Raw genomic sequence first — 20,376 nt, forward strand, 5'->3', positions numbered from 1 at the left:
CGAAAAGAGCACGACAAAGTCGTTCAAAAATAAAGACCATGATGACAGTTTTTTTCGATTTTCGTGGTGTGGTGCACTATGAATTCCTTCAACCTGGCCAAACTGTTAATAAGGAATATTATTTGAGCGTTATGCGTCGTTTACGTGAAGCAATTCGACTAAAAAGACCAGAATTATGGGCCAACAACTCTTGGTTTTTGCATCAAGATAATGCACCGTCTCATACTGCACTCGTTCTTCGTGACCATTTCGCCAAAGATTCCACGCATATCGTTCCGCAACCACCGTATTCGCCTGATTTGGCTCCGTGTGACTTCTGGCTATTCCCAAAACTCAAGAGACCACTCCGGGGAACGCGTTTCGAGTCGATTGAGGAGATAAAAGCTGAATCGAAGAAGGTGCTGATGACTATACCGGAAATGGAATATTTGGCATGTTTTGGGGATTGGAAAAATCGTTGGCATAAGTGTATTTCATTGAGAGGAGATTATTTTGAAGGGGATGAAATTGATTTATAAGAATAAATAAAGATTTTTCATTTTACAACCAAATTCACCTTACTTTTTGCCCACAAGTGTCAAATATGATATTTTATAAATAAATAAATAAATACCGTGTTCTCTTTTAAACCGACACCTACGGAGCTGAAAAAAGTGCCCGCTTATGGAAAGGTTGCCCGCTCAAGAAAAAAATGTTCTTAAGGATTTGTTGTATGGAGAAAAGTGTCCACTGGGAGGTCTCCGCTTAAAAGAGGTGCCCGTTAGGAGAGAGTACACTGTAAATTACAAACCTTCCGACAGAGCGATTATTCTGCTTATTTAAACCTTTTTGGCATTTCGCTCAACCTTTTTTTTTTAAATAGAGAATTGTTGTACAAAAACTGCAAAACTGCTTGGGAAGTTTCCTCTAGTCAAATGAAAGATCGTGCTTTAGTTTTTTAACATTTATTTCTTTTGAATATCCACAATAATATTCACATGTTGAATTTACTCCCTTTTAAGTATTTTGGTACTATTTTTTACTTAATAGATTTTTTGTTTTAATTTCTTGTACCTCTTGTACGCATGAATGCCAATCATACAATCATTTATATATATTTAACTTTTATTACTTCTCTTGATTTGCTTTTTAAAATTGTTACCGTTTTTTATCATATAATATTTATTTAATATTTAGTACTTTTATATCAATTACTGTTCCTGTTGATGTTTTAATATTACTTACGGTTGTCTGCAAAACAGTTATGCATGCACTTGTATGTATGTATATTTATTAGTAATTTTTGTATATTTGCTTTAAATATATAATATTTAATTTATGTGGTTTTTATTCAATATTTTTGTGTTACTTTTACAAAAGTTTAGTTCACATATTGTTTTTGCTTAAGTGATGTTTTTGCTTCCTTTTTGCATTTTGCTTTTTCCGTTTAACCAATTAATTTAATTTTTAATAGGATAATAATATGTTTTAATATGCTTTATTTAGTATTTTCCTCCACAAATAGTAGATTTTGTTGCTGTGTGTGATTCTGTTTTGTATTAGCTGCTTTATGATTTAGTACATCAATTATTTTTTTTTTTTACCTATACGAATTTTCGGTACATCTGTATCTTAACATGAAGCGCAATATGTGAGTATGAATGTGTGAGTGTATTAGTGTAATTACAACTTCCCAAAATAAATTTACCAGCCACTGTATTTAATGGAATTTAAGCTTTACGTTGGAAGAATTTTAATTCTCCTTACAAAAAGTAAACGGCGAATTGTTTGAGACGAAATTGTTTGAACGACGGATGACTGCTTTTGATCTGATAGCACTTAAAACTAAATTTGAGAAGCTTGTAAAAAATCAGGGGGAATATGTAATATATTTGATAAAAGAAAGTTATTTGTACGTTTTTGAAATTGGAAAATTACAAAGAATATAATTCTCACTAATACAAATTTTAATAAGATATTATTTTAGAGCATTTAAATTGCACTCAATAAGATTGAGAGTAAGTTTTTGAATATGCTCTGGAAGTAGATATATAAAAATAGTTAAGCAGAGCAAAATATAATAAAGGGGCTTTCAAAAGTAGATGTCAGTAGTCAATAATACCTAGACGGTACTTTTTCCATGTCATTTTTGGCCTTGCATGCCTTCAAATTCCAATTAACACACAAGAATTGAAGCCAATGCAGAAGTTTCGTGAATTGGTTCTTGGAACACGCAAAATCACTTTTAGTGATGAAGCTCAATTTCGCACTGGATGGATTTGTCAACAAACAAAGTTGCCGTATGTGGGGAGAAGAAAACCCCTCGCATAATTTCAGAAGAATTATTATATCTACCAACATGTACTGATAGGTGTGGTTTTTGGGCTGGTGGAATAATTGGCCCGCTTTTCTTCTATGACGTCAATCAAAGAGCTAATACATACAGTCAATGGACATCACTTTAGACAACTGATGGAAGATTTTTTTGTGGCCTGAGCTTGAAGGAAAAGGATAGTCAACAGTCATGGGAATATATTGTATTATTGCGATCTAAGTTTCCCGTGTGTGATCTAACTCCACGACACTTCTTTTTGTGGGTTGTTTTGAAAAGGGAAGTCCATGGGAATAAGCCAATAATGATTCCGGAGCTGAAACACAACAATCGGATCGAGATTGCTGAATTCAATGCGATAATGTGTGAGTGAGTCCTTGGAAATTTAAATTCTCGCACAGTCCGTAGACGTGCTCACGTTGAACATTTAAAATATGTCATTTCACTTAAAAAAAAAAAAACAATTTTTTGGCGCTTGAGCAGCAGAAGTGGATAATGCATTTTGCACAAAGGCACTGAGTTTGGAAAGTTTTGCAGTATTTGCACCATATTTTGCCTCCTTCTTGGACAACCATTTAGGAAAATGGCTCACACCATTAAAGCGAACATCGTCAACTGGCTTCTCCATCGCTTAATTCGGCTAATTTAAGACGTTTCACTCTCTCAGCCATTTTGCATCGATGAAAAATATAAAACAACCAGATAACCCAGTGTGAAACAGCGCCCGCAGAAAAGAACCTCCAGCAGCGCTTTAAGCTACTTTATGGGCTTATCGCTTTAAAAACTTCCACTTCTACCAATTTTATCGAAAACAGTTCATAAGTTTATTAAAAATATTTAAAGCCTGATGGAACTTTATCGCCATTTCCCAATCTATTTAGTATACAAAATGATTCCTTCTAAAGTATTTGTTGAAACAAAAATTGTCTAAGTAATTTTATAGCCCTTTGAGGGCTCATAAGGCCCTTTTTTAATGTTAAGTAATTTTTAAGGTATTGACTAGTTTTAGGCGGCTGGTGCTAAAACTTTTAAAGGTTATTGAAAAACTTGACCAGTTTGATCTCAGTTCATGTGTAGGAATGTGAGATAGAATATTATATTTTAAACGGTTTGCTTTCTGGTAATTGGTGAAACTAGCAAATGCATATCATCATTATCACGTTCCACGTCTGTCTCGCATCAGCGGCTGCCTACAAGTAGCTGTTCCCGCCTGCTTTGAGATGGCAATCCCATCGCGAGGATAGGAACCGCGGGCCAATAACCTACTGTCGAAATTGACTTATTACAGAAACCAAAGGTATTTACTATATTTCATACCTAGCAACATAAAGTACGCGTTGTTTTAAGTTATTTTTATTTTTTAATATTGAGAATTCACATGCAAATTTAGTAATGTAAATGCAATTTTAAATTGGCCATTCGATTCCCAATTAAAAATAACAGTCCAACCAAATTCCCACGGGTTAAAAACACAGTTGCTGTAAAATTCTTGAGGACGTACAATTGCACATACTTTAACTCGTACTTATAAATATTGTTTTCTACGCGTTTGGTTGTAAGATCTGACAACAATAAAGTATTTCAAGCATTTCATATATTTTTATTCATTTTGAATCTCTGAGGCACTAAAAATTGTGGCCGAATCCGGGGTGCTACAAAACGTGTTATTGAACTAGCGCATGTCTTTGTATTTGTATCATACAATGAATGGGTGCTTAAGCTTGAGATCCACGAAAAAGCCATCGAATAAGATCCGGTCTGGTATTTTATGTTCGTAAATATGTATCTGCTGTGCAGTTCTGTATTTCTCCTCTACTATAAATGTTCGCAAAATGCACCACACCCACTAGGCAACATGCATACACTAGGCAACAAGGACACACCAAAGTTCATATGGATGTGCTTACGTATTTTGTTCAACCCCAAATAGGAACAACAGCAACCGTAATAAAATCCATATACATATGTATATATATGCATGTATGTACACATACATATGTATGTATGCAAAAAAGACCATCATCATCGTTGACTTTCATTCTTATCAAAATGCAATGACTAGCAAGGACATGGATTTTATGGTAATTTATAATTCTCATTTCTTCGCATTCAACAAGCGTTTCACCGTCTAAGTCTTATTCTTCGAATTCACTTCCGCTCCATCTTGTATGTGTATGTAGGTATGCGTGTGTGTACTCGTGATATAAATGTATTCCGTTTTATCTTTTGATTGTAAATAAAATTTGCGTAACGCAACTCTGGTTTTCTGTGACATTTGTGTGACACTTGACATTTGTATGACATCTGCTATAGATATGTATGTATGTATGCGTGTATGGAAGTATATATTTACATGCATATATGAATATATCTTTTATTTATGCACGCGTGGATATGCTTAGGTTTCATATGGATATTTGCATTTTTGGTACAACATCGACATTGATGACAAAAATATATGCACATATACACACCGCACGGGCTCGAATTTTAATTACTCATCATCAGACATAACGCGTGACATACTACACCTCATACTCGCACTAACCAAATTGCCACGTAGCGGTCGCGGGCTCACCGGGCCTTATGAGATATTTCGTTTTCTTACTTTGCATTTACAAACAAATAAATAAGCGCATACGTGTGATACAAATATACTTTTTAAATTTTTGAACTTTAAATTTGTTGCATTCATGTATATGTACGTATGTTTGTACGTGCATACGAGCAAATGGATATGTGTAAATACATAAATATACATAAGTATGTACATGAAAATATTCTTGTATGGTATGTTAAAGGTGCGCTTACATACTTACATATATTGAGTTTTTGTATATTATGAGTTCATTTGGAGTTTTGTGAATCCACCACATTTGCATTAACACAGTAAATTACAACATTTATGATATGTTTTGCGTATTGCTATGACACTTATGCTCTTCTCATTAAACGCGTTAGACGTGTAAATGTTTATGATTTCGATTATGAGATTTCAGGCCATATATATTTGAATTATTCTTCTTCATTCCTTACAAAAATCAAATTCTGATATATGTATGTATGTATTTATATATATGTGTATAATAATAAAAGGCAACTGAGCGTTTTTTTCGTTCGGTGTAATAGTTCGGGAAACGAGCGATGAGAGAATGATTAATACCAAGTTTTAAAGTAAAAGAGAATTTTTGGCTACTATGGGTGCGCAAATCTTGGGAGAAACTTTAAAGATTTCTGAGGGCCCTCAACTTTGCAGAAAGCAGCTGAGGTGGTGAAAAACAAAGTCTGGCGTCAAATGCATTTGAGCAAACGGCCACCCAGGTTGGCTACATAAAATATTATTCATGGATTTGTGCTTTAGGACATATTTGTACATACTAGGTATTTGTGCATATGCCTTTAAGTTGAGCTTTAGAATTCAATCGATCTGCATGACATTTCTACTAAAGGATATTTCAAGAATCTCAGGAATCTCGCTCCTTTAACAAGCAGCTATAAGGAAAATCATTTATTTATCAAAATCAATTATTTCTTTTGAAATAATCCTTATTAGTGATTAGCTCCTGTTTTCTGCCACTGTTCTCGTATGATGTCTTGTTGTTTTTTCCATTTTTTGCAGTAAAATTTTGATCTCGATGCCTGAGTTTTCATTAATTTGCTGTAGGGAGAGTTTAACGAAAGAGCGAAGTCTTGCTCTAAGTAGAACTGATCATTCGCATAAATTGTGTAAAAATCTTTCTTTCACCCCCTCGGCCTGACAGCTTCTGCAGATGGGATCGAAAGGAAGGCTAAGGCTGGCTGCATGATCCCCCACCTTCCAGTGACTTGTAAGGGTTGCAGTGATACGTGAGATACTTGAGCGAGAGCGTACGATGGCCATGTTTTTCTTGTTGTTTCGGTGTCATAGTCGGCCATCAGTAGAAACATAAGACTTGATTTTCAACGGCAGGTGACTTTCATGAAGAAAATATAATACTTTACTGTATGATTTTCAATCGCAGGAAAAAGGCCATTTTAGTGATCGGTAATAAAAAATAAGCGTCACACTAAAGCTACACTTGTATTCATCAGGACCATCCAGGTATACGGGCTGCAGATGCAAGCGAAGTAAGAAGTTGAAAGCTCGGTAGTTATCAAGGAAAAGATATGAAGCTACGATTTTCCCAAATTCTTGCAAAAAGATAGTTTTTATGTTTTCTATTACATGTAGATATGTATGTATGCACATATCTAATGCACATCGTATCAACACATATATATACGTATATATATATATAATTGGCGCGTACACCCTGTTTGGGTGTTTGGCCGAGCTCCTCCTCCTATTTGTGGTGTGCGTCTTGCTGTTGTTCCACAAATGGAGGGACCTACAGTTTCAAGCCGACTCTGAACGGCAGATATTTTTTATGAGGAGCTTTTTCATGGCAGAAATACACTCGGAGGTTTGCCATTGTCTGCCGAGGGGCGACCGCTATTAGAAAAATGTTTTTATTAATTTTGCTTTCACCGAGACTCGAGCCAACGTTCTCTCTGTGAATTCCGAATGGTAATCACGCACCAACCCATTCGGCTACGGCGGCCGCACAGCACATACATATACATAATTGCTGAAATTGAGCCTCATTTGTAAATACTTTTTGCGCTTTCTTTACCTTTACACTTTCTAATACGAGTATCCAGTCCTTGCGCAAAGAGACTGAGATTTGTGAATGTCAGCGCACCCATAAAGCTGCCGCTGAACTCAATGAATGCATGCAAATTTCGTTTAGCAAATAACGGAATATAAAATAAGAAATATAATCTGCAATGTATATAGTGTAGGTATATGTTTGTATGCAAATTGATGTGAAAAACAAATGAACCAGTAAATTTGCCGGGTATTGAAATGGCTTTAGGAAAATGTACTCCGTTGCATTTTCATTTCGTAGTCTTGTTTCACTAAAACTTTGCATGTAACTATTGTACATATGTATGTATGTGAGTGCATGTTTATTTTAATTAATGGTAATTGTATGTATATTTTAGTTAAATAAAAAAATTATGTCATTATTGATAATTTTGTGTGACAAATACATTATACGTATGTATGGATGTCTGTATGTACGTACTTTTATTTACCATTTGTGTAATAATAAAAATTTAAATAACGCTGATATATATATATATATATATATATTATATATATACTTATATACACATATGTATATATATACTCATTTAATATCATAATACGCCTAAAATTATGTGTTTAAGTTTATCTCTGCACTACTACCATACAAGTAGTTTCAGTTGCTATGTATGTATGTATATTATTATTTATTCATTTTTTTTCTCATTTGTTATATCTAAATTGTAAATGTATAATTAATGCAAATAATCTCTATATCTTTTTGTTTTGGTTCATTTTTGTTTTTTGCTTTTGTTTTGTTTCTGTTGTTTAGTTAATAATAGACAGCGTAGCATAGGAAGACGTCAATACCTGCATAAGACATTTTAGCCATTTTTTTTCTTAGTTTTTTTTAACATATTCATATTTTTTCTATTTTTTTGTTTTCATATACATACATAAATTTTCGTAAAAACCCGACCTTGTTTTTTGTTCTTTATACTTTATACTTGTGTTTCATTTATTTTTGGTTTAAATTTTACGCTTTTTGAGTAAATTTTCCAGTTGGGCATTTGCGGATTTTTGAATAGGTATTTGAATTATGTTTCTTATGGTTGCGGTTGGCTCTTTTCTATTGAAAATAATTTTATTTTATTGTGTGAAACTCAAGTTATTTACGAGTATATTTGTGACATATATTTTCTATGTACCCACGTATGTTTGTATTTAAGTATTTTAGTGATTAAATTTCATTTTAGTACTTTGAATTATTGGGGACATTATTTAACAACCATTTTAGTGTTCACTTGTTTTGTATGGAAAAGAAATCAATACTTCAGTGTATTTGCAGTTCGCAGTTATGAGTTTATTTTAGTTACCTTAACGTTTTTGCTTTGGCTTTTATTTTAATTTTTAAATTTCTGTTTTTGTTATGGTTTCTATTTATTTATTTATTTTTTGTGTTTTGTTTTTTTGTTTTTTTTTTTTGAGTAGAAATTTCTTCGCAGGCTCACACAATTACTTACATGCACAAGAGTTTATGTTTTTATTTTTTAGAAAGAAACTTACCAATACGAAACACCTAAATATAGTCATCTGTTAGGAAATCCTTTAATTTTTTGCACGTACTCTCGGCATACGATATTTTTTGGTTAATTTTTAAATATCAATTTGCAATGGTTATTTTTTTATAGGTAGGTATAATTGCATTTATTTTCTAAATACTTTTTGTAGACACTTAAAGCGTTGAGACGATTTGGTTGCCCGCAATTTGATACGTACACGTGCATGTATGTATGTATGTATATGAGTTACTCTTACTAAATCTTTTACACTATAAATGTATATATGTATGTATATGGCTGTTTTGTGTGTGTGTGCATGTATACACATACACGTACATATGTATGTATGAAAATTGGGTTTTCATTTATGTATGTGGTATTTTGATCTCACTGACACTTGCCACACATAACAGCATTAATTTCTACATTGACTACACAAATTCTATCTTTTGCCAATACCTAACTATAAATAATAACAATAATAGACTGGCGCATATATCCTTGAGAGAGGATCGGGCAACATTACTCCGGCTCGTGGTGCACTTTCCACACAGTTTTTGCCGCTGCACAAGGAGGCCGCCACTTATCTAACTATACGAGCACAAATACTCAGCTATTGCATAATTTTCTACCCAAAACTAATTTAATAGGTTTCCTTTTTTGCTTTTTTATATAATTTTTTTTTTTTTTAAATACATGCACATTATTCAAATGAAGTAGTAAGCATCTAAAGTTAGAATGCAATGTCGCCATAAAAAAATATGTACTTTCAATAATAAATTTGCTCTCTAAACCAGACTTGATAAGACATACGAATATGTGCTAGCGTCCCTAATTAATTGGTAATAACATATACATATACAATAATAACACTCACACCTACATATATAATATAATATCCGCAGTTACTAAAATTGTAAATACAAATGTAGCTCGCAATTCTTATCAACATTTGTATATTTTAGTTTTTCGTATTTAGGTTTCAGTTTTTCGTAATTTTTGCTTTTGTAAATGGGGTCTTGAATTAATTTGGTCTTTATTTTGTTCTCAACATTGATTGTATTTTTAAGCTTCTTGGGTTTTGTTTTTTGGATTCTTTGTATTACATTAATTTTTATGTATTGTATTTTTCGGTTACTACACTAACGAAATTTTTGCATTGGACGCATCGAAAAACATATACATATATTTTTTATTTAGGTATTTTGTTGTTGCCTGCTTGTTTTTAGGGCTTTTACTCAAATGTGCTGCTGAGTTTGTAAATAGTTTTGTAGTAACACACACATCGAAAAATATGGAAATTGTACAATAAACCACTTCGTTTGCTGCGATCGACTAACGCATTGGGATATTTCCCCTAAATGCCTATTATGTATATTTGTATATATAAGTAATTTTTATACAATTTTGAAAATTCTTTTGACTTCTCTAATGAAATCCTATGCGTAGAACTCATCAATCAGCTTATACGCTGCGCTAATGACTTATTTTTCCAAAGCCTCAATTACTACATTTTTCGAACAGAGAGATTGCGGAATTTGCCTCTTCAATGGTTATTCCACAGATACTACGCATATTTTCCAATAATGCAAATATTTGAAGTCTGTCAATAAAGGAATTAACTATCTAAGTACTGATTGTAATTATCGGATGGGCTTTTAGAAAAATTAAAAACGGAGTTTTCGCAAATAGACATGTAAAAATGCATATTACTGGGTATCGAACGCAACTCACACATATAAACGGTTATATTGATATTGTTTTCTAACTGCGATTGTCTCTGAATGTTAGTTGCTGGATGATAATGGAAGAATTTCTCAATTGTGCATACATATTTCAAATTCAAGCTAAACTACACCACTCAATGCAAAATTGGCGATAAGGGCAGACGAGGGCGTTAGCTCTCGCTCACCAAGTGTTGGCGATGTACGAGCCATAAAAAGCCCGATAGCCCAGTCAATGACCGTCCTAAGCATTGACAGCCTCCACATATCACACAAGGGTCACGAATTCTCTATGAGAAAAGTGGCTTCGTCCAATTGCTGAGTGTCCAAGGAAGATAAAAAGGTCACTGCAGTGTAGAAGATGAAACCAACGGCTCATGGCCAAAAAAAATATTCAGCACGTAACGTCTACTGCAGCTCGTATGATAGCACGCAGATATGTAGTTGGTGTGCGATTCATACTTGGAAGGGAAGGAAACTGAGACATTATTTTCAGACTGACTCTGGTGAATAAATGAATAGGCGCAATAGGCAATAAATCCATATTAAACAAACGGGAAGTTCGGAAAGCTTTGAGTTGATTTAACTTACGTTTCATAGCAAGGCAGATCACTGCCTGGGTGCAGCTGCAGCAAGACACGTGCATTAGGCAGAGCCCAGAATTGGCTCAAAAGGTAGATCCCAGAATTGGCAAACTTAAAGGAAACTTGATTTTGATTGCTGCTGAAACAAACAACTGCTCACCATCCGCCGCACATACGCGCAGGATTTTATAGCAAATCGAAAACAGATCTTTACGCAAGCAATTTGAAAAACGGCTTGAAACATTCGCGCTTATCGCTTTAACATTCCTTTGTGTTTAAAACTTGTTGTGGTTTCTACAGCTTTAGATATACGCAATTTAATTTCTTTTAATTGCATTGTCTTTGCTCCAAATTCAAAAATGCAAGTATACGAAGCATGAAAGGAAGTTTTGTTTGGAACTCTTTTTTAAAACCTGTGAACAAAGGTACCCAAATATTTCAATATGCCGCAAATTTTCGCTACTTTCTTTCTCTTAAAATTTTGCAGCTGCTCAAAAAAATTTTTGCCGCTCTTTGCCAATCTACAAAATTATTTTCACCCAACTCTTCGTACAATAACTTTTGGCCTCATACTGAAGTAAATAATTTCAATCACCTCTAAATTATCTAAATATTTATTCTTTTTCAAAAGAAAATCAAATTAGAATTACCTTGAAAATCTTCACGAAGCGCTTTAGAAAATGAATTCTGCATTTTGACTGCTTACAGTGTGTGCGACATTTTGCAACTAGGAGCTGGAAACTTTTCAAAGCGAATTCTCTTTTTATACATGTGTATGTATGTATGTATATATATATTTTATATGCTCTTCTTCTATGTAAAAATTTGAAAATATTCTGCGGTGGAAATTTACCACCAGTTTTATATTTTTTAGAGCTGCTTCTTTTAAAAAATTATTATCCTTTGACTACCCTTTTTATAACTTTTTTACGACTTTAAAAATCTCCACATCCTTTCGTTTTCAAATGCATCTTTCAAGTACAGATCTCCAGATTTCGTATGGCAACCTGTTTTTTTATTTAAATTTTCCACTTAACTATTCTCCATGTTCATCAGTTTGTTTCGGTTAATTTTATTTCTGTTTTTGTAATATATATACATATATATGTATTTATAGAAAAGAAAAATTATTGTTTTATTTCGTCTTTTATTGCGAGCAAATAAGCAAAGCTTCTCAAAATTTTCCACATATAGGAATCTTTGTAGATGCTAACATCTACACGCACGCCTACAAGTACACCTATACACTTAAATGCAAACACAAACATTTACGCTTACACAGGAGAGTCGCTGGGCCCATTCCGCCAGTTGGGCGTTTCGTCTCATTTCTTTTGTGCAATTAAATTTAGTCTATTCGTCCTGTACTTGATGCGCTGGGCATATGTATGTATGTGTCTTGTTTCGCTTTTAAAGTTCACAAAGTTTTTCAGTTAAAATTCTCTGTTTGGTTTTTCTTTTTCTCCTTTCCCATGCATTTAGTTGTCTTTTGTTGATTTTCCCTTTTAGCTTCTGTTGTTTTTTTTTTTTTGATTTTTTTTTTTAATTTATATATTTTTATATTTATTAAATTTCTGCTGCTTCTTCTTCAGTTTTAATTTCTACTTTTTACATACAGTCATTTCTTCATTGTTTGCTTTCAGGCTATCCGGCACCGCCCTTGTGCCCTTTGTTTGACAACAACAAATGTGCAAGTACACGTAAATAAGTATTTTACCTTTCCTTACTAACTTTCTACAATTCGTCGTTTCAATTTTATATTTAGTTCCCTTTACATATTCCCTTTTTTTATTACTAAGTATGTACTTTGTGCCTTGTTTGTTTTTGTTTCTGTTTTATGTTATATATGAAGAAAGAGAGAGGGATATTTTTCTAAAGGTACATATCAGCTGGGTTTAACTGTAGTTTTTACTACAGCGAACCAAGATTTTTGTTTCTACTTTCGGTTGGTCGTTCGGTGGGCCGAGACGGGGTTGCATCGAAAACCGAAGCCGGTGGCACCTACCGTCAGGCAGCCGGTGCGTAGTGGTGAGCTTTCTATTTTATCATTCAGTAGCACAACATCTGCAACACAGCTACCTGCACTGCTAGTATGGCCCATGTGTATGTGGCTGCAATTGTGAGGCTAATGGTTGGTCTATCAGCTGCCGCCGCTTCGCCGGAATGTGAGGCGCCATTACCAAGCGCTGCCATTCCTATGCTTGGGGCTGTAGTTGTTGTTGATGAAGTTTCCACTCGTATGAGTTCAACTGTATCCAGCAACCGTTCGTGGATCCATTTGTGTGTAAGTGAAACGGTTTAAAGGCACCACAGGCAGAAGACGCAAGGAGAAACGCGGCACATGGAATAATAAGAAAAAGAAAAAATTAATTTAGAGTTAAATTTCTACAGCATAAAAAGTCAGCAATGGTAGCGCTGAAATGGGTTGCCAAAGTATTAGATTGACATTTAGAGTGAAGGCAAATTGATGAAATTAATTGAGCACAGCGAATAGCTAACAAGCATCAGGTCAAACGTGTACATATGTACGTACATACATACATACATACATGCATTTCTGCTGATGCTAGGCATTAAGAATAACGATTTAAAATGCGACCTACACGGCCATACTGTCATACGTTTCAGCGAAATGCTATTGAGCTGCATTATTGTTGTTATTTTAAGAATACCATTTACTCGTAAACCGACTGAAATAAGTAACTGAACTGCCGCAGTTAAAAAAAGGTCGAATAGCTTGTGGTCGAAAACCAATTAAATGTATTTTCAAGAGTAGCAGGATCTAACAAGCAAAGCAGAAAAAGTAGTGAATAGGACAAAATTAAAAAAAAAAGTATCTACTAATGAGTGCAAGCACGGCCGCCGTAGCAGAATTGTTTCGCGCCGGTTCGAAACCCACCATGGGCATGAAACATTAAAATGATAGAAAAGGTTGTTTACGACAGCGGTCGCCTTGGCATTCAATAACAAGCCTCCGAGCGTATTTCTGGTAAGATAAAAAAACCATCTGTCCTTCGCAGGCAGTATAAAACTGTAGGTCCCCCATTTGTAGGACAACATCAAGACGCGCACCATAAATTTTGGGAGGAGCTAGGCCAAATACCCCAAAAAAGATCGGCGCGCCAATTATAAATGAAGAGAGTTTGTAAGTTATCAAAAGATTCGATATTCTTGAAGAGAAACATTTTACTAAATTAAGTAATATACAATAATATTATGTAACACCATGTAGCCGTTGTGGTCTATTGCTGGGCTTAACAGTCGTTAGTATGAAGCTTATAAAACAAAGATATCAAAGGTTGAAAATTGTTAGATAATTTCTCCAAAACTTATGCATATCTCGGCAAGCATAGGATGTACAAGAAGCTACTGTGCTTAACCGGTAAAGTGGGGGGCGCCTGAATGCAAAATGCACTCTACAGTAGCCGAAAGGTTGCGACAGCATGCGAGTCTACACATACTACACTACCTCATATGAAATCGAGGGGAAAATCCGCTTTTACAGTAAGTATGGATATGTTTTGTTTTTGAACTTGATTTTTCATTTTATCAGAAATAATAATTACGTAAATTTTAAGAAATTAAAAAAAGAAGCAACCACAAAATACACTGTTTACATTTTCAGTTTTTTGCAACGATCTTTTTTCGACATATCTGAAGTTACTTTATCAAATATGTACACACTAAAGTATTATTAGTGTTTCATTTTGTTTTTGTTGGTAATGAAATAATTAACACTTGAAATTCAAAAATATATTTAAAACATATTTACTTATTATTTATTAAATAGTAGGAGGCTTCTCAAACAATATTGATGGAATGTTTTCGAGTTAAGTCATTGCAACATAATGAATATCTAAATCCCTTTACTAATTGCAGGATCCTGAAACTGCAAGAAAGAGATCCCGAAAATCGCGGAATCATAAAAATTAATAAAATTGCCAACCCGAATACATACGCCAGAACGTGCACGTCATAGTGTTAGAATGGGATATATGTATATATATATATAAATGGCGCGTACACCCTTTTTGAGTATTTGGCCGAGCTCCTCCTCCTATTGGTGGTGTGCGTCTTGATGTTGTTCCACAAATGGAGGGACCTACAGTTTCAAGCCGACTCCGAATGGCAGATATTTTTATGAGGAGCTTTTTCATGGCAGAAATACACTCGGAGGTTTGCCATTGCCTGCCGAGGGGCGACCCCTATTAGAAAAAAACTTTTTATTCATTTTGTTGTTTCACCGAGATTCGAACCTACGTTCTCTTCAAATTCATAATGGTAGTCACGCCTTCATCCGTCCTCATTGCCTTCTAAATTGCATAGTTTGACTTAGTCATTTTAAATTTTTTATTCACAAATAAATAACATTTCACAGACTAAATGCATTTCTTCAACAAAAATCAAGCGGAAAATTAAAGAAAAACAATGTTGCAAGTAAATAATATTTAAATATAATAACAAAATATCTTTTTAAGTTTTGTATCTCTTTTATTAGTTCCTTGCTGTCTTGGCGTCAACACAATTTAATATTATTTACGAAACAAGTGTATTGAAATCAACATTTACTCCGTTTCACCTTGCTTTTTGAAGACTTTATTTGAATGTAGAGTTTGGACGTGGGAAATGAATTGAGCCCATGCCAGAGAGAAAATGTTTCACCACAAAACCAACATTGTAAGCAAAATTGTTTTTTATCGCCGTCAGAAGCCTGAATAAATCCGAAAATTTCATCTGGAGTAATAAAATCACGTTTCACATTTCTTAATCATACAGACTTCATGCTATCTAAAGCGTACTCCAATCTTTATGAGAAGGAAAAGTTTGTCTTACCTACGGACAGAATTGAACGAGCACAAAATGTTTTTTAAAGTATGCCCTCTCTTCACTGAATTCATCGGACCCTGTTCGTTCATATAAATCCCGCCAACTTCTAATAAGTCTTAAATAACTAGAAAGCAGAAGAACGATTTTGTCGCTGTTTTTTTGGTTGTTCAACATTATCGAGGGTGAAATTGACTGTTGTGATGAAACAATGAGCAGCGCAGCGAATAAAGATCCAGCGACTGCGTTGGCTGAGTCATGCCATCCGAATGGATACAAACGCTCCGGCTTTGAAAGTATTCGATGCGGTACCAACTGGTGATTCCCACAAATGTGAGCTATGGATTGCAACGAAGTAACATACGGCACGTAATTCCCCAATTTGGTTTTTTTTTTGCAAGCTCGTCGCGTGAGATACAAAACAGCGCGACAGGTACACTTTGTGCTGCTGCACAAAACATACGGATTTCGCGGCATTGGTTTTTTAATTAATTTTTTGTACTATGCACAAAATATTTATTTTCCAATTTCCACAACTGAAAAGTAATTTCATTCGGCTTAAAACTAATGACACTTAGTGCAAACTTTCAAACAATACATTCAAACGAATTGTCAAATAAGCACGCATACGCTTTTTGTTTTGTCTATGATACTTTGCTCAGTGTATACACTGTGACTTCGTCTTTGATGTTCCGCCATGAGCTATAGCTATTGCGCTTCGGATATAAACGTCTTAAGGGTAAAATATTTTAGAAGCAAAAACTAAGAAGCTGGCTTAACAAAATTAAACAATTCACTTAGTCGCATAATCTTCGTTTCCAATTAAAGTCAGTAAAATAATTCAGTAGATTTAATAAATTCTATCACAGAAGGTGCTTATAATTATCATCGAATCGAATATATTAAATACTATAGACAAATCATATTTTATTCAAGTCCTCCAATAATATTGTCTATCGTTTTAAAAAGAATTTTATTTCCGCTTGCCCTCACTACCCAAATAACTGGATACACTACGCCTAAAAATAGGCTAATCAAAATTTTACTTAAATTTCATACTCAACCGCACCGGATATAAGCTAACGAATTTCCGTCTAGCTATCACTCATCATTTGATTGATGACATGGATTCAATTTTAAATAATTTAAAAAGTAATGGAAAAAAGTGTCTTGTTTCTGAATTCCTAACCCAAATCCACTCATACAACTCGTTCGGTTGGTGTGCATTTACTCGAAAATAATTTCATTCCGAATTTTGTTAGCTACGAGAAATTTCTGTGGACAGTCATTCAGCTCCTTTGCGCAAATGAATCCCAAAACAAATATGTCAACAAAACGAACAAGGATTAAGCGAAAACAAAGTCAACAGCTTTCCCATTTCATACTGGACGATGTGTCTGAAAAACCATTGGCAGTTGCCGGCTAAACCATGGCTTTGTGGCAAAGGCCAGTCGAGAGAAATATTTCAAAACCAATTCAATCAAATAACTGGCAAAAGATTTTCAATGTTTTGATTTATTTCTCACGTGCATACAAATTTGACGGATTAGAAACAAAAGTGAAACTTTTATCAAATAATCTGTGCTGGCAGCGATGATTGGGTGACGATGCAGGGCACAACACCTTTTGGTGTTTATAGCTGCGACAGTTCAGTAAAAGCTGAATGAACTTCAAACATCATTTTGCTTTTATGCCCCACATTGCACAATTAATTATTTATGAGTTGAGAAATTAAACTCTGTTCGACTTTTATTGCGTGAATGGAATCTTGAATGAAGCGCAAACTTTTACACATTTAAAGTGCCAAAACAAAAACAAAAACTAAACAAAAAACAAAAAAACATATAACAGTAATAAGAACAGAAAAACCAATAACAGTTTCCACTGAACTTTTGGGTTTTTGCTCTCTTGCTGACCTCTGTAGTTTACGCAAATTTGTTTTGCATACATTTTCTGTAAAGCTAAGGTGTGGAATTTTGGCTTGGCAGAAAACGCGTTAGCGCGTAGGTATGTTATAATAAATTGCTGGTATAATAATTTACTACAATACATAATAGTGTAAATACGCAAACACGAGGACGTTTCTGAAGCCGCCACTCATTTCTCTGTCCGCCCATCTCGTCAAACAATTACAAACGCACGAACATATTGGCGACTTAGCCAGCCCAGTTGTTGCTGATTATAAGTACAAATAGGTTAAACCACGTTGCGTCTGTACTATTTGGCAACGCACCTGTAGGATAACTGTTTAGCAATATCTCATGAGGCGGAGGTGTGCATTAGTCTTCCACAAGAAATACACAAATTTTTTCTCACAATTTACGACAGTTTGACGCCGCCCCAGTGCCGGTACTCCAACTCCCCAAATAACACTCATAAAAGGCGAACGTTTAAGTAGAACTTAATGACTTCCTTCGAAGGTTTGGAACCAACGCCAATGCATGCCTACACATATACAGTCGGTCTAATAGAAGCGTGACTGCCATAACCTAGAAACTATTTCAACAATTCGATTGCATTATATGGGCTCATAATATTTCTTATACGCAAGAGATTCAATCAAATGTATAGTCATCACCAATGGTTATAATGGTTGCACATATTCGAGTCATACTTTGCGTTAATTCCTGCGAAAGTTGAGGACGTAATCGGCTCCAAGCCAGCCGAATTTGCTTTGAAAACTGTCCATGTCATGACGATCATCAATTCATATTCGCTTTTCTTTGAGTTTTTGCTTAACTATTGTCCCAAAATGTTCAATAGAGTTGGCACCAGGCCAATCCAACATTTCAAACCCATTTACTGTTTCCACTCTACACACTTTCAGCTTCGTCCCAATGTTGGCTAGTTCTTCCAAATATCGTCGCAGTTGATAACAGTGATGGTTTTTAGTAAATTTTATTAATCAACCCAGCATTCAAATTGGTGGTAAACACAAATAAATGACCAAATCTTTTTCTCGGAGAAAACATGAATCTTTACTGGATGATTACCAGTTCATTGAGTTGTATGCAACTATTTGCCCAAGAGTAGGATTCATCGGTGAATATTAAGTTTGCCTAATTCCGTTGTGAATTTGTCTTAGCCCATGCAAGTATTTTTTCCAATGTGCAATAGTGAGAGCAGCGGTTTTTTCAAACTGCTCCGGAATTCGAGGTCTTCTGCACATCAATGTCCTCGAATCGTGTGTATGGATATATTAACACCACTTTTCCTTACACTGATTCAGCTTCACCCAACCATAAGTTTGGCTTTACGGCTGATCTTGCTTTCTAGAGGTATTTTTTTGGGCCTCGTCCGAAGAAGTTGTTAACGTTTTTGCTTCGGCATACCGTTGAACTCATTTATTTCTGAACGCTGCTTCAAATAGTTTTTCATGCGAGGAACTCATTTTGTACAAACAAAGTACGCTTTCTAAATTTCTCCAAAACCAACAAATTGTTCAACGCACATTATGAAAAGCATACACCTACTTAGCAGCAATTAAATTTTTTTTTTGCCGGACACGCTTCTATTAGACAGACTGTACTGGTTTGAAATATGCCTTAAACAACGCCAATATAGCAAGCCAAAGGTTATAAGTTTTCGGGAGAGCAACCAAAAAAAGAAGTACCAAGCAAGTCAAGAAAAAGACTTTCACATACATACATACATATGCACATTAGGATGATCCTCTTTTCGCGAGCACTTAGATTTATTCGACTTGCTTACTATTTTGCAGTGTAGCAAAAACCTTCACGTTTTGCCATACTTTTGTTAATGACAGCTCATACACCCGTAGCTACATTGACTGATTAAGAGTATAGTGAAGGGAAAAAATCTAAGATTTTTCTTTAGAAAATTATTGGTAATCAGGTTTTAAGTGAAAATACGATGAATTATTTTTTTTATTTGGTTTAAAATGAAAACAGGTGGTCAAATGTATTTATTTATTGAATTTTTGTTAAAGTATATGCATATACATTCTTTGGAATACGATCAATATTTTGGCAACCTTGACTACGCCGATAAAATCGCTCTATTATCACGGCCTAGCGGATCAAACTTAATGACTTAAGCTTTCAAGCTAAAAATCTAGTACTACGAACCACTGCACAGTGGTCCCGCCGCGTAGGAAGAGCGGTCATAAGAACTTTTGGCGTGATAAATGGCTTTTTAGTACGTTTTCAAGTTGAGAAATGTTTTTATTTGTTACAAAAACATTAAGACATATAAAAAGTAATGTATATATAATAAGAATATATATAAGATATAATAATAATATAATAATATATAATAAAGTAATATATAATTTTATAAAAAGTCAAAGGAAAATTAGGTACACATATTTTTTATATAAATTTTTTTTGTTTCGTTTAAAGTTTTGCATAAATCTTAAATTATAAACAATAATAGAAAAAAACATTAAATTCCGAAAGGATGAGCATAAAGTATACTTTGATGCCAGTTAACTTATTCTTATTTATGAAAACAATAAAATATTCACTTCCAAAAAAGTTAATGTACTTAGAAATACAAAACTTTTAACTCAATAAATCTAACACTTCTCTTGACATCATAGATTCCTTTTTACATGGTAATTTTCGTAGACTAGATATAAATGGATCGGAATTAAGAAGAAGCCTGTGCAAAAGATCCGTGTTAGTTACAGTTCTTGAGTGCTTTCTGGTATTGTCACGTCTGAATTGTTTCACTAATTTATTACATGATTCAGCTGCCTCCTCTGATAATTCTCCAATTGATAATAAACAATAATCGATCACCT

General features: G+C 34.3%; 1 protein-coding gene across 1 annotated transcript in view; it reads right to left on the reverse strand.

Annotated features, from left to right (window-relative positions):
* Window positions 1-981: 981 nt before the first annotated feature.
* Window positions 982-20,376, reverse strand: part of LOC128868323 (uncharacterized) — a 212,621-nt gene continuing 193,226 nt past the window's right edge. Inside the window, exon 9 of the mRNA XM_054110332.1 lies at window positions 982-13,036. Coding sequence (XP_053966307.1) covers window positions 12,837-13,036 — 200 coding nt within the window. The 3' untranslated portion in view covers window positions 982-12,836. The remainder of the gene's footprint in view (window positions 13,037-20,376) is intronic.

The sequence above is a fragment of the Anastrepha ludens genome, chromosome 2 (assembly GCF_028408465.1).
Source record: "Anastrepha ludens isolate Willacy chromosome 2, idAnaLude1.1, whole genome shotgun sequence".
Taxonomy (NCBI): domain Eukaryota; kingdom Metazoa; phylum Arthropoda; class Insecta; order Diptera; family Tephritidae; genus Anastrepha; species Anastrepha ludens.